The 14578-nt window shown below is 30.9% G+C and overlaps 1 protein-coding gene across 1 annotated transcript; it reads left to right on the forward strand.

The window, feature by feature from the left end:
• The first annotated feature begins 520 nt into the window (after nt 1–520).
• On the forward strand, nt 521–14125 carry LOC146535043 (ribosomal protein S6 kinase-like 1). Its single transcript, XM_085191319.1, has 12 exons — nt 521–801; nt 1473–1643; nt 2674–2772; nt 3590–3722; nt 4238–4810; nt 6872–6978; nt 7674–7835; nt 8781–9410; nt 9891–10006; nt 10486–10720; nt 11151–11246; nt 11519–14125. Exons 1-12 carry the CDS (start codon nt 709–711, stop codon nt 11606–11608), a joined length of 2505 nt encoding a protein of 834 aa, XP_085047445.1. The 5' UTR covers nt 521–708; the 3' UTR covers nt 11609–14125.
• Nucleotides 14126–14578: the final 453 nt, after the last annotated feature.

A 14578-nucleotide genomic window follows, 5' to 3' on the forward strand; every position in this document is an offset into this window, starting at 1 on the left:
ATTCATATAACTAGCGACATCTACATTTCTTCAATGTACTTATTTGTAGTTCTGTGTACAAAACCTACTAAAACAAATATCTTTTCATGGGTTTATATGATATGAAACATTTTTAAGAGCCTTAATTCTATGTATAATATCTTTTGAACAAGTATATAATAAATAATAATACAAATAGTATTTTATGCAATTGAAATTTAACAACGGGATATTATTTTTGTTTCAAATTGCTTATTACAAATTTCAACAAAACCACTTACAAAAATTATATACACTTACTAACAAAAATTATATATTTTTTGTATCATATTTAAGGAAAAAAATCTTATTATTATTATTTCCCACAAATTTTCAAATAATAATATTTTGCTATTTGTAATATATTATGCGTAAATTAAAGTACGAAAATAAACTTACAAAATGTGTTTATACAAAACAGAGACTCATTTAATTGAAACAAAGCACCTTTCTAATTTAGTTACTTTATATCTAAACTAAGTGTCACTGTCAGATGTCAAATCCTAGTTGACGTAACTGAAGAGCTAGCTAACTTGCATTTTGCTTGTGTACAAAATACGTGCACTTACGTTCACTTCAGATTTAGATAATTACAAATTAATGTTTCTTTGAAACTACATTAACTTATGATATTTTAATCATGTAATTAGTGTAATCTATCAATATTTAGTAATTGTAAAGTTAATAATAATGTCGGTAAGAGATAAGTGGGTTCGCCGGTTTTCCATTGACGAGACCGCAAAACATAAAAATGGATTTACGATATACAAAATAACGTCTATTGTAAGTATTACAGTTTTATATAGTTATAACCTATTTTTAAGTATTAAAAATAGAAGCAAATTGATGATATAATGTTTATACAAGTGAATAAAAATATTGAAATAAAAGAACCACACAATACCAAGAATATTGATTAATGACCTACTCACGCCGCTATCTTTTTATCACAAGTATTTGCAGTCTAACTAGAAAGTATTTACTATAGCTTTTATTTAAATTTCTAAAATGAAAGTAGACTGTAAGCTGTTTTTATTACTTTAATGTGCACGGTATGAGATTGTTGCACAATATATTTTTTTTTTATTTTCATAAACCACAATATGAAAGTGAATTTACCTTGAACAAATTGAAACAGTATATATTTACTTTATACTAAACATATAACTATTTTTGTATATGATTAAGTCAGTATTCTGCTACTTGTAGTTTCATTATAATCGAGACAGTTGTGAATTCAGGGAAATAAATTATTTTCTTTTCCCCCATTTGGATTACGAAGCATGGTGTTGTTGTCATAAACTAAGTAAAAAGTGGGGAATGGAGTGTCTTAGTACTCAGTACTGTCTGCCTATCTTAGTATATGTAGGATAACTGTATCCTCATTCACACTGGTGAAGCTTGAAAAAGGGATATAGCATTAAAGTAAAATAGCTAATATTTTTATTTTTCAGCTCTTTCCATTAGGCTCCCCAGAAGCTGTTACTGTTGTATCAGTATGGAAGAGATATAGCGATGTGCAACAATTACATAAGTCCATGAAATCCTTACATGCAGGACTCCATCTTAGAGGGACATTCCCTGCTTTAGCCAAAAGTAGTTATTTCAAGAGATTTCATCAAGAGGTCAGTTAAATTTTCTTTATTATCTATGCTCTAATATTATACAGCTGAAGAGTTTGTTTGAACATACTAATCTCAGGAAATATTAGATTCAATAGTTCTTTTTGTGTTCAATAGTCTATTTATTAAGGAGGGATGGGATGTTAATGTAATGTCGCCTACATTACATTAACTTTTGATGTAACCCCCCTGTACCTGCCATCAGAGTTACCTGCCTTTACTCCCCACAATTAGAACGTGTCACTCATGTGTCATACACAACTCTAATTTACTTTTCATTTCACTATGTAGGCATAGCCACAAATTTATTAAATCAATATATTTTTACAATATTGCTTAAGTTATATACCTATACAGGTAACATTAACATAACAAAAGGTTTTTTTAAACAAATTATATATGCTCCTCTGTTAGTAGTTTAGTGGCATGGCTCTAACCGTTAATAAAAGAGTTGTATGGTGCAATAAATTATTTGCCTCATTTAAGTAATAATATTAAATTCACAGGTGAGTTCTGCCACTCAAAACAGTGTTCCTCTCATACTGCCAATGAAATTAAAATAATTTCCAAAGTGAGGAGCGGTAATCTGTCCTAGAATATCACTATCTACATCACACTTATAATCACACATTTTCCCACTGTGACATAACATCCTCTTCTATATTTTTTTAGAGAATGTGTAAAAATATGAATGTAGTGGAGTGTGAACCTGTGCCTCTAGGATACTGTTCAACTGTTTTGACAAGTAAACCATAAGTGCTCTTAAAGCTATATGTAACCTTTTATACATGGACTTACAATCCTATTAATGTTGTTAGTGTTATCTCTGTTTACTTTTTGTTTTAGCTTCATGCTGTATCTCACATATAGCAGAGAAGACAGGGAACCTAGTATTCATACTCTCCTTTCACCATTTTCTAATTCATTAACTCAAGAGTGAGTTGAATGTAAACTGTCACACTTACACACTGTGCCACTACACCCTGAAGGACCCATCTATTTATCATACAATATAATATCTATATTGTTTCAGGTAATTGATGAAAGAGCAAAGACAATAAAAAAATTACTAGAGTTTGTTGCAGAACACAGATTGCTATTCGCGAGTACTGATTTTGTTAATTTCTTACAGGTAAGTCATTGAATATTCAGTAGAACTGCATCTTGTTGTAAACGCGATGGCTGTGGTTTCTTTCCACACATGGGGAATAAATATTTTTATTTCCCTACTCTTGCAAGACAGAGTGCGGGGTCGAGTTCCTCCACCCAACATACAATCGACTTTGGGCGGCGGAGTGTTTTAAATCTAGGTTATTTCTACCTACTCTGCTCTACGGGTTAAAGAATGAAAATAAAAAAAATATTTATTTTTCGGGACCTCTTTATATTATGCGGTGTTCTTGGTAAAGATTCTAATGATTGAAGAACCAGGAAACCCGCATAATATAAAGAGGTCCCGACTGTTAATCCTAATAAACTTGCTGGGCTTGTTAATTTTCTTTTTAGTTTTATGCAGTCGGAGTTTTTGTTTTTTTAAATATTTTATTATTTTTCACTTTTTTGTTAGGATTCTTGATGGTAATGATAATCATAAATCCTCATATTGAGCTCTTGAATACCCATATTGATACCCATATTGTGAAATTTGAATTTATTTTTTTTATTTTTGATTTAAGTATATATGAAAGTTGTACAGATTATCTATATTGTTTCAATACAATTGTTACACACTGTGAAATATTTTTTCTATATAGCATAAGAATAGTTTGTTAACAGAAAACAGTGTTGAGTTCCGTTATATGCAGTCGTCTTTGCAGACGAATAAATAAATGTTTTTTCCATTTTCAAAATAAATAAGATATGTTTGAACTATTATTAGACTTGCGACTCGAATAATAATTCATTATATTGCCTACAAAAAACAATAATTGTCAAAATTATGTTTTTAGACTGGCTACCCAGAACCGGAAAACAAGCCGGCAGGGGTAATAAATACAATAAGATCGTCTTTACATTTGCCTATAGAAGAAACTCCACCATTGGAATATCAAACTTCTGATGATGAAGCAAGAAGTCCTAATGGTATGATTACAAAAAAACGACTTTTCCTACTAATTAATTAATTAATAATAATAAATGTGAAAGTTTGTAAGAATGGACATTTATTCCACTTTCACGTAAAAAATACTTAACAGATTAAGATTTAAATAAATTGAAATTTTACAGTTATATAGCTTATACACCAGAAGGACACATAGACTCCAATTTATGTCAATATAAAAAAAAAGTGTAATTTAAGCAGACAAAACCGTATTTCGTTTGCAAGTATTTTAAAATATACAGTACAATCGACGATTCGTGATCGCCCTGAAGTTAGGCTTTCTGAACTTTTGCGTATTGTCCACTCGGTTGAAAAATAAATCCACCAACCGAATTGACAACCTCCTTTTTAAAAATCCTAAAATCAAATCTGCGCATCTATCTAAAACCAATATCGGGGCGACCACAACTCATTGATTGGACTGTAGATATAGTAAATATGTGTGTTTAAAATCGACACATTATTAATAATTTTCTTTATATAATTATTATTGCAGTACAAATAGCACCCGACCCCACAATCCCGAGCACGTCGAACAGACAAACAGACATAGATGTGTCACAAATACCTATATACGAAGCGGCCGAAGTCGAAATACGAGAATCGCCCAAAACAAGCCAAAACCTATCAAATTCTAATAGTTTTGATTCAATCAACTCCATAGAGAGTCTCGATAGCGACCTCTACGATGAGCTGTCAAAAGTGACAGTTGACAAGTTGGCAGCGACTGCTGTCAAGAAAAATGTGTTGCCAGATTTAATTAATTTTGACGCTCCATCGACGTCTAATTTAAATAATTTGAATTCGGATAGCGTTTCGTTCTCATCGACTTACGATTCTAATTCTATTTATGAAGAGAGTGGTTCAAGATTGTCTTTGTATAGTAAAAAAAGTGTTGTGTGCCTTTCTAATACTAATAGTGATAATAAAACAAGGACAGACGATAGTTACGTGTTCGAAGCCGGGTATTTGTTGAACTTGGCAGCGCGGTGTGAAAATATGGGTGATTATCATAGAGCTTTCGAGTGCTATAAGTCGGGTATTGAGAAAATGTTGATTGGTGTTCAATGTGAGTATCTTCTTTGTATTAAAATTTTTTGCTTATTTATACTATAAAGAAGTGTATATTTGGATGTAATAGTCGCCGTCGTGGAACTGTGACACAAGCGTGTGACTAAGCGCGATAGTGATGGGTTCTATTGCGATACTCTGGGAATGAAATAATTTCATTTCTTAAATTCGGTAACAACACAAAGTATGGGGCTTAGATCAGACACAATGTCCCGTAAATTCTGCGGAAACTGTGTAACAGAGTGTCTCAACATTGGGTTCCCTTTGTCTACTCTGTCATATGCGAACATAATTTATTATTTATTAATAAGAAAGAAATACAAAACAATTTGAAAACCTATTAACTAGTTAATAAAGAGCTTTTTTTTTAAATATCAAAATAAACAATAAGTAATTATCGATGCAAAGCTCACACCATTCGTTTTGATTGACCAAAATTTAACATACAGATAGATATTAACATTTTATTATATGATTTTTTTTTAATTATATACTTAATCGTCATTCACACTATTACAATTAATTACAAAAATATTGAAGATTGGCAACCCAACTTACATTATTAATATTTCCAGAAGGAATTTTGATTGTTTTGAATTGAACATTAAATTTAAATAAAGCTTTAAGTAAATATTTTTTTTAGATCTAGAAGAACAAAATAGGGTCGATACCGCATATTAATATTAAAGTCTTAAGTTTTAGATATAGCATGAGATAATTAATATAAACGATAATAATTAAACATGAAAATAGTTTTATTTAGATTAACTTCCTATATTAGGGCACGGCCGCGTTATAACGTGCGGAAAATATAAATCACTTAATATGTTTTTAATTTGTTCTTATTAAAACATGGTTAAGGCCTTTTTGGGTCAGTTTGACAACGTGCAATTATAAATGCGATGGTTGTGGGTTCGATCCCCATTTGGGACAGTGAATTAGTTTTATTTCATCGCTATGGTAAGTAAACAATGTCTCAAAAAGTAGACGAAATACGGGGAACAGAGTGTCTTTCCACTAGATTCCCTCTGCCTACCCTGCTATATAGTGAAAATTAATTGAATATTTAGCAAATTCTTCTTATTACCTGGGTACTGTAAAAACGAGCAATTAAAGTAAAAAAAAATAAACTATATAAAAGGGCACCTTTATCTTAAGATTTAATCACATCGATCAGTTTTGTTACTGTAAAAAAACCCTAGATGATAATGATATATCTTATTTCTATGTAAAAGTAAGTCTATCATAAATGGGTCGTCACACTGTGTTTAGTTTTTTTGGTTATTATTATATATCATGCATATAAACAATTTTAACCATAAAGTGAATTAGACGCTGTTTAATATCAGAATTACCTAAGTTGTCTAAAATATGTTAAATTCTTACAATACATATAACTATAAAGTATACAATCACGTGGCATTTTTCACGAGGGCGACTAAAAACTTTTTTTCATAAGAAATATAGACTATATTCAATCGATAAAGACATTTCAAACAAATAGTTCGATATAACTAAACCTTTATTAACCCACTTACAGATAGTGTTATCAAATCATTTAATAATCGCCGTCAGACATTTATAGATCAATACTTGTAATAATAACACGTATTTATTTGTTTTTTTTGTCTAATAATATTATAAAATGGATTTTTTACACATTTGCGCATACATGACGGAGTATAATAGAGTTATTTGTGAGTGATTAGTTTTTTTTTCTTTATAATGACAGTTAATTTGTCCGTCTTTTGAAATATACATAATATGTATTTACGTTTAGACAGACTAATAGTATTATATATCTACTTATAGAGAAATGGTTTGTGTTAGATAGCTCATTTATAGAGAAACTCGAGGCCAGATTTATCTGCTGCACTAAGAATGTATCTTGTCTTGCAGAACTAGCAGTTATTTCCATTCAATAACGTGAATCCGTAGGCCAAAGCTGGAAAATAAATAAAGCGCATAGCAGGGTGGGCAGAGCGGACCTAGTGTCCAGACACTGCGGACGTGCATACAAACATATAAAAATACATTAGTTACTATCTCCCATCGACAGCTGACCCCGACCAGCAGCGGCGCGCCCTCGTGAAGGAGAAGACTAACAAGTATTTGTCGTACGCAGAGGCGATATACAAGAATCACCTGTGCAACGCGGAACAAAGTGTTAGTATGTTGTTTTTTATATATGTTATGGTAAGTGGGGAAAACCTGTTGTTAAGAAATTTCTTTCCCCCGTTTTTTCGGTAAATTTTAAGTTAATATCACTTCTATTTAAAGCAAGAAAAGTAATATAACTTGTACGTGCTGAGAAGCGGAACTTAACGTTGTATTTTGTACAGAATGAGAAAATACCTTTTTTTTATAGCTTTACGCTGTATCCCGCACACAGCAGGGTGGACAGGTGGAACCTAGTACTAAGACACTCCGTTCCCATTAGGTAATATATTTCCGTAACCAGCGAAACCAGCGGAAAGTGGGGGCACAATGACATTGCGAGTTGAGTGGCGGAACTCAACACTACAGTTTGCCTCGTTACGAGCGAGGAAATGAAAATATTATATGTTTAATTTCCTCAAGTGGGAATCGAACTCACAACCTGTCGCGTTAACAGTCGCACGTTGTGCCCCTGCGACACGACTGGCCTCCAATATCTTCTGACTGCATGACATTTGAACACATAACCATCGCGTCCATGCATGTTATTCTTACACAATGTATTTTTACATGAAAATAAATATTGAATCGATGTTTCTCATTAAACGGTTTAATTACCAAAAACAAATACGTTTTATAACTAAATTTACTGCTAATTTTTCATACATTTTTTTCTTTACTAAATGTATAATTACTTTTTTCAGCTATTACCAGAAAAAGATACATCCTGTCGTCTTCACGGCATTCCACTCTCAATGCTCAAAAGGAATTACGAGGATTTATCACAATATCGAGTTTTGGCGGTTTTAGGAAAAACAATGATGTTAGTACTCGATAAAGGTGACCAGAGCTGTTATGCCATGAAGGTATAAACACTTTATTTTCTAGTTTCACACTAGTGTATCCCGCTTACAGCGGAGTAGGCAGATGGAACCTAGTGTTAAGACAAATAAATATAGTTAATATTAATGAAAAAGTATAAGAAAGGTATGGACCGCATGTCCGTGGTAACTAGAAGTAATTCGTTTAGAATTTGCGATACATAATATATAGATATGTTAGATAGTCCTGCAGTGTTTAAAATTCTTCACGCGGAGATTGAACCCGTAACCTCAATCGACCTGCGGTTAATGAAAACATGAAATTTTCTACTAAATTTCTATTTTCTTAACCTATTAATTATGGAAGATATTATATAATTATGACTGTTTTTACTAATCTATGTATAAATTTACCGTGTAAAGCCTGCTTTTATTTGTTACAAGCGGCCTGCCCGCGGCTTCGCTCGAGGATTTATGTTGTACTAAAGTATTAGAATGTTTAAAAGTCCTCCTGACGAAATTAATGCTTAATTCAACAGTTAGGTTTACGCGTTACATGTGTCTATTTCTACTATCTCAAATATTAACTTCTTAAAAACTTAAATACTTATATTTTTTAATAGAGTGAAGCGATTACAATGAAATAAAGACTAAAACCTTCTCTGAGTTACTTATAATTTTTATGTATAAAAGTTGCTTAAATTTGTTGTGTAATTTTTACGTGATACGTGTTCACATAAACAGACAAACAGACAAACGGACAAAAATTCCAAAAATGCTGGAAATGGATTCTGTTAGTTATCCTTTAACACCCTGGCTAATTTTTTTAAAATATTTTCAATGTACAGAAACGACTTTTCTATAGATTTATTATAAGTATAGATTTGCTTTTGCTCGGAACCTATTTAAGAAGCGTAAGTTCGAATCCCGCTAATTCAAATTTTAATGTTTTAAAAAAATAAATTAGTATTATTTTTGTCCATTATACAGGTGATACAAAAAGTACCAAACAATCTAACGGAATTCGACGATTATTTCCAACAAAGGAATAACGAGACCCGACAACCGATCTTACCCACTGTCATACCTTACATGGTGCCTTTACACGGGTATATTGAAACGAATAACTTGATATTTCTCATATTATCGTACGCTCCCGGCGAAAAATTGTTCAATTATATTGAAAAATACGCGAAATCTACACCTAACACACCAGCACGAGAACTTAACCTAGAAAACGTGTTCTCTGAACCGAAGAAAAAGGAAATCGATATCGAAAATGATAATATCGATGTAACAGATAGTGTCATAGATAAACGAGCGAATATCGATTTGTCATGTAAAGTCGATTTGACAGATAATTCTCGAACGACAGACGATGTTAATGAGAATGAAATAAAGACTGAAAATTTAGATTTAATCGATACATCGGTATCGGTTAATCAGTTAGTGATAAATTCGCAGAAATTATTACTCAACGTGGATAAGGCTTTGACGGATGTTCCTAGAATTAGTGAAGTTAGAGAGGAAAATGCTTTACGAGAAGAAAGAAATAAAGAGGCTATGACGGAGAATATTACTTCTAATCGTGAGGGATGTGAAACACCAAGTCAGAAAATTGTAAGTATTTATATAATCAAAGAACTGATTGGAATAAGCAAAGAATTACTACCATAGCTTGTAATTATTTTTACTGTGATTACGTTGTTCTTTTATTCTAAATAGTGACATATCAAATTTTTAATTCTTAACTCACCTACATAAATCTCTTGTGCTAATGATTTATTATATGAAATTAACCTTACTTCCTGGGATTAGTGCCTTCAGCCAATGTTTTCTGCTTTTTATATCAGTAGATATTAAGTTTTAATGTTAATGTAAATGAATATAACGGTTACGCGCCACCCGGCTTGTCAGCAAGTCTTGAATACGGTCGCCGAGCGATCGGGGAGGGGCTTGGAACATACTCGTATGTTTGATTGTAGTGAGGAGTTAAGTGATTTGTAATTAACGTTATTGTATAAAATATAGCTATTAAAAGTGAATAAGTGTGTGAATATCTACTTTTACGTTATAATAAGTTTATAATAATATCTAAAGGTATTAGAGGGTCCCGTGTGCACCCGCAACGCCGTGCCTGCAAGCGCGGTACGCGCGTGGGGCGCGCAGCTGCTGGCTGCCCTGCACGCTCTACATCTGTGCGGGGTTATATGCGGGTTAGATCCCTTTTCTATAGATATTACCAACTATCCGCTCGCGGCTTCGCCCAGTTGTAACTACACAATTATTTATTTTCTTATCTGAATTACTTGAGTGATCTAATAACATTATCTTTTTAAAAACAACGTGTATGGAATATTAGTAGCTAAAGTTGAAGTCAATTTTAGCTATTAATATTAACGTACATACAACGTGCACACAGCAGAGTAGGCAGAGAGAACTAAGTGTTAAGTTCCCCACTTTCTGCAGAACCTTTCAACACATTGCGTGTTAAGTGCTGAAACTCAACGCCGAGCTTTTACCTCTACTTTTACAACCGTCGCCTTACAGTCACACATTTGTGCCTCCGCACCACAACTGCCGAAAATATTATTAATCAAAAATTGAGCATTTTCCTATAACACTATCAAAATGTTACTACCATTTAAAATAGAAAATACTGTTATTTCTGTAATATTTTTTTTTCAATTTTCAGGGATCTCAATCCAAAAAATATACTATTAGGCGAACACGGCCAAATAATACTAACCTACATAATAGGTTATCCAGCAGAAGTAGCCATTACTAAGCTAAGAGCGAATAGACAGACATACAAACAAACATACATGTATATAGCTCCTGAACTACACACATTTGTGTATGGTGATGTTGATAAAAGTTGTGATTTTTGGAGTTACGGAGCTATTATGTATCAACTTATTTGTGGATTTGTGAGTATTGTTAGTTTTTTTATATTATATATTTAACTAGCTTTTAGGTTTTGCTCGTCTAGTGAAATAAATATAACTAAGAATTGTACATAATATATGTATGCACAGTGGATTACATTGGAACAAGTAATTTCTTTAATAAATATATCGAACACAAAATATAATTAATTGGAACCAGTACTTCATGAGATAAAAATGTTCAAAACAAATTCTTCGACTTTACAAAATTTTTATATTTATGACACTATAATATAGCTTTATAATTAGATATACTATATCTTGATAAATATACAACAACACAGTTAACAGTTCCTGACATTAGCACATTCAACAAAACAAAATTTTCAATTTTATAAAATTAGTATATAAATATAGATTGATATACAAATAGTAATATAAATACTAATATTATCTAATTTGCATCCCACAGCCTTTAACTCACTACCACCGTGAAGTGTTCACGAGTCACACTATATTACAATTACCTGAAGGACTCACTGTTGAAGAAAAATCTTTACTAAGTCAGGTATCAATTAAATTTAATATTGTTTTTTTTATAGGTCATCCTCTATCCTGTATATAGCAGGGTAGAGGGAACCTGGGAATTGCGTGTTAAGTAGCAAAACTCAACGCCGAGCTTTGTCTCATTACCAGAGGTAAGAAATGAAAATCATACATACGCCCGAGTGATAATCGAATCTACGACCGTCGTTTATAGGTTTACGACGACAATACTTTTTCGATATATTAAATAAATATAGAATTTGTATGTTGTTAATTTTATTTTTTATATTTCAGCTATTAACATTCGAGCCATCGGAACGCTTAAACGCAGAAGATATAAAAACACATCCATATTTTAAAAACACTGAATGGCCTCCACATTAGTGTCTAGTGACCTTACTGTCTTATAAAATGCAAAAAGAAAAAAACACTAAATGACTTCCTTTTAAATGTTTAAAGTCTAGTGATCTTAGCTACTTATAAAAAGCAGATAAAATAAAAATACACCCATACTATAAAGCCACTTAGTGACCTCTATATTAGTAATCTAGTGTCTTGTGACTTACTGTTTTACAAAATACAAAAGACATGTATAAATATCCATATTATAACATTAGTGAATGGTCACCAAATTAGTGTCTACGGACTAGTAAAGACACCATAGTCATTAGTCAATAGACACTATAACTTACAATATTTTCTTTTGTGGTGCAATTGTTATTGTATTTTGTTTGAAGTGTTTTTTTTATTTATAAGGGCCCATTTTGTATAAAGAATAAGGTATTTATTTATATTATATTTATTATTGTGTAGTAATGAAAAGTAATGATAAATCTAGTTTTAATAATTGTGATTTGTAAAAGTACTAATATTTTATTTTCAATAGTAAAACTTATTTTGTAGAATGTCATGAGTGTTGTAGGTCCAATTTGTAATTAGTCAACTTTGAAGTATGTGGTAAATAAGAAATATTTTTTTTAAATTTATAAAGAGGCTAAAAGGCGAAAAACATTGTATGGTGAGTGGCGAAATTCAACACTCCGCATTATTCTCACTAGAACGAAGAAATGAAAATAATTTCAAATTCATTCCCCCGAGTGGGAACGTCGAACCCACAACCGTTACGTTTACATTCAGACGATGTGCCGTTTTTATGCGAATGACTTATATTAGGTCTATAGGTATATATATATAAATCATTCACGTATGAAATACAAAGTATAATATGCTTAATAACTTTTTTACATTGTTTTGATTAAAAAAATGCAAAAAAGAAAAACGAATTAATTTCGTAAAACTAATAATTTATTTTCATAATTTTGAATCTCTTTCATATTATTAAAACAATAGATTTTAAGTATTATATGTAAAACAGTTACAGTTAGTACGGTTAAGGAGTAAGGGCTGCCTTCAGGGCGGCCACAACTCTGAAAACTTACTGTATAGTTAGTTCAGTATTATATATACCAATAGTTTCATATTTTTTTTATTATTATTGTAATAATTAGTTAAGCCCGTAGTTCGATCTTGAGATGTCGTTTTCATTCATAGATTCAGATTGATCTCATATTTGAGAGCGAGTTATAAATATAGGTCTTAACTTCTTGTAGAAATAATAAGAATTTTGATAGAATATTCTAAAATGTATTAGAAAATAGTTCCTAGAGTGAAAAATAATGCTTAATTAGAAAAAATATCAAAATTGTACTTACCATTAGAATCGATTTTAAGGAAGAAACGACGAAAAAAATGACGTTTTGTAAGGACCAAAGAGAAAAGATATTTTAATTTTAAAACTTATAATATTTTTTTAAACAGGGATGTTTGAAAACAATCTTTTTTTATTAAGTTTCTCTCTTTTTATTAAGCTCTTAAGTTCGATAATTTGCAAGATTTAAATGAAAATTGTATATGCAACAGATCCTACAAAAATTGACCATTTTTAGCTCCAATTTATATGTGTGAAATGTATTTATGCTTATTTACTTTTTTGTTGGTCTAGTCCATGGTTATGTTTGCAATATAAGTTTTAGATTTTATTTATTTAAAAAAATGTACTAAATACGTCTAAAGTACAAACAAAAATTATTTATTGTTAAAATTTTAATTGTGAGAATAATTTCCTTTTTTTTTTTTTCATTTTTTTCCTATAACGATTTATTACTTTTGACGAGGATGCAATCAACCTAATATAACATTTTCAAAATGTTTCTTCGCACACAAAAAAAAAAGAAAATTGTTTATTTTAATGTAATGGAAAGTGTATAAAAATTAAAGCGTCAAGAAATGCGATTTCGAATCCCGCTACGTTCAAATTATTATACGCCTTTTAAAAAAATATATAATACGAGACGAAGTTACGATGCTATTTTGTTTATTATACATTTGTTAAATGTACAAATTCATTCTACGTATAAAAGAGTAATGAAACTATAGTGTTATAGTTTTGTCTTTAAATGGGTTTTTTACTATCATTTTTTTAGGTATGGGTCGGTAGCTTTTATTGACTTATTAGATCTGAACTTAGTATTATTTATTTATGTAATGCGTGGTTTAAATAAATTGTAAAAAAAGGAAGCAAAGTGATTGAAGCATTGTAGATTGAAATTGTCTGATTGTAAGCATTTATTAAAAGAAGTTACTGCATTATTGTATCAAATTATTTAATGTAGTGGAATATGAACCTATATCATTTAAATAATAACTTCTATGTAATTAAACTCTACGTTCACATTCCACTAGTTGAATTTACTTTATAATGTTTTTTAGAAAGTAAATTTAATATGAGTATAATACATATATTATGTGTGTAGATATTTTTATATAATACAAGTAAAAGTGATATAAATTACACTGATGTGAGATTGAATGAGTTTTTATTAAACATCATAATAAATGTGAGATGTTTTATTTATTTTCTATTTATACTTTATTATATTTAAATTTTAGTTATGGTTTTCGGTGGATTTTAGATTCTTATACGTACAGCAAATACTCAATAAGCATGGTTAAATAAAAAAAATCTATGAATTTTGTTATTAATATTGCTATAACTATTTAGCAAGAAAAATATGCCGAAATGCGAGCAAAGTATTACTAACTTACAAGAGACACATGAGAGAAACAAGAGATGCATTAAGCCGCCATCGTGACGCAGCACAGCGCACCACGACGGTTTAGGATTCGATTGCTATTCGGGGGGATGAATTGTGCTTGTTTCCTTGCTCTGGTAACACGCAATGTTTAAAAATTGGGAAAGGAATACCTTAACGCGTAAAGCTAAAGCTTAAAATAAATTAAATAAAAGAACAGTCATATTTTACGTCATGACACGCGACTCGCGAGACAGGTAAG

The sequence above is a fragment of the Heliconius melpomene genome, chromosome 10 (assembly GCF_056956725.1).
Source record: "Heliconius melpomene rosina isolate 202511_hmr_F chromosome 10, ASM5695672v1, whole genome shotgun sequence".
Taxonomy (NCBI): domain Eukaryota; kingdom Metazoa; phylum Arthropoda; class Insecta; order Lepidoptera; family Nymphalidae; genus Heliconius; species Heliconius melpomene.

Excerpts from the sequence above, each read along its gene's own strand:
- LOC146535043 (XM_085191319.1), top strand. The coding sequence starts at position 709 with ATGTCGGTAAGAGATAAGTGGGTTCGCCGGTTTTCCATTGACGAGACC. Across the intron at positions 7,836-8,780 it reads AGAGCTGTTATGCCATGAAG|GTGATACAAAAAGTACCAAA; the intron begins GTATAAACACTT and ends TCCATTATACAG. Across the intron at positions 10,721-11,150 it reads ATCAACTTATTTGTGGATTT|CCTTTAACTCACTACCACCG; the intron begins GTGAGTATTGTT and ends TGCATCCCACAG.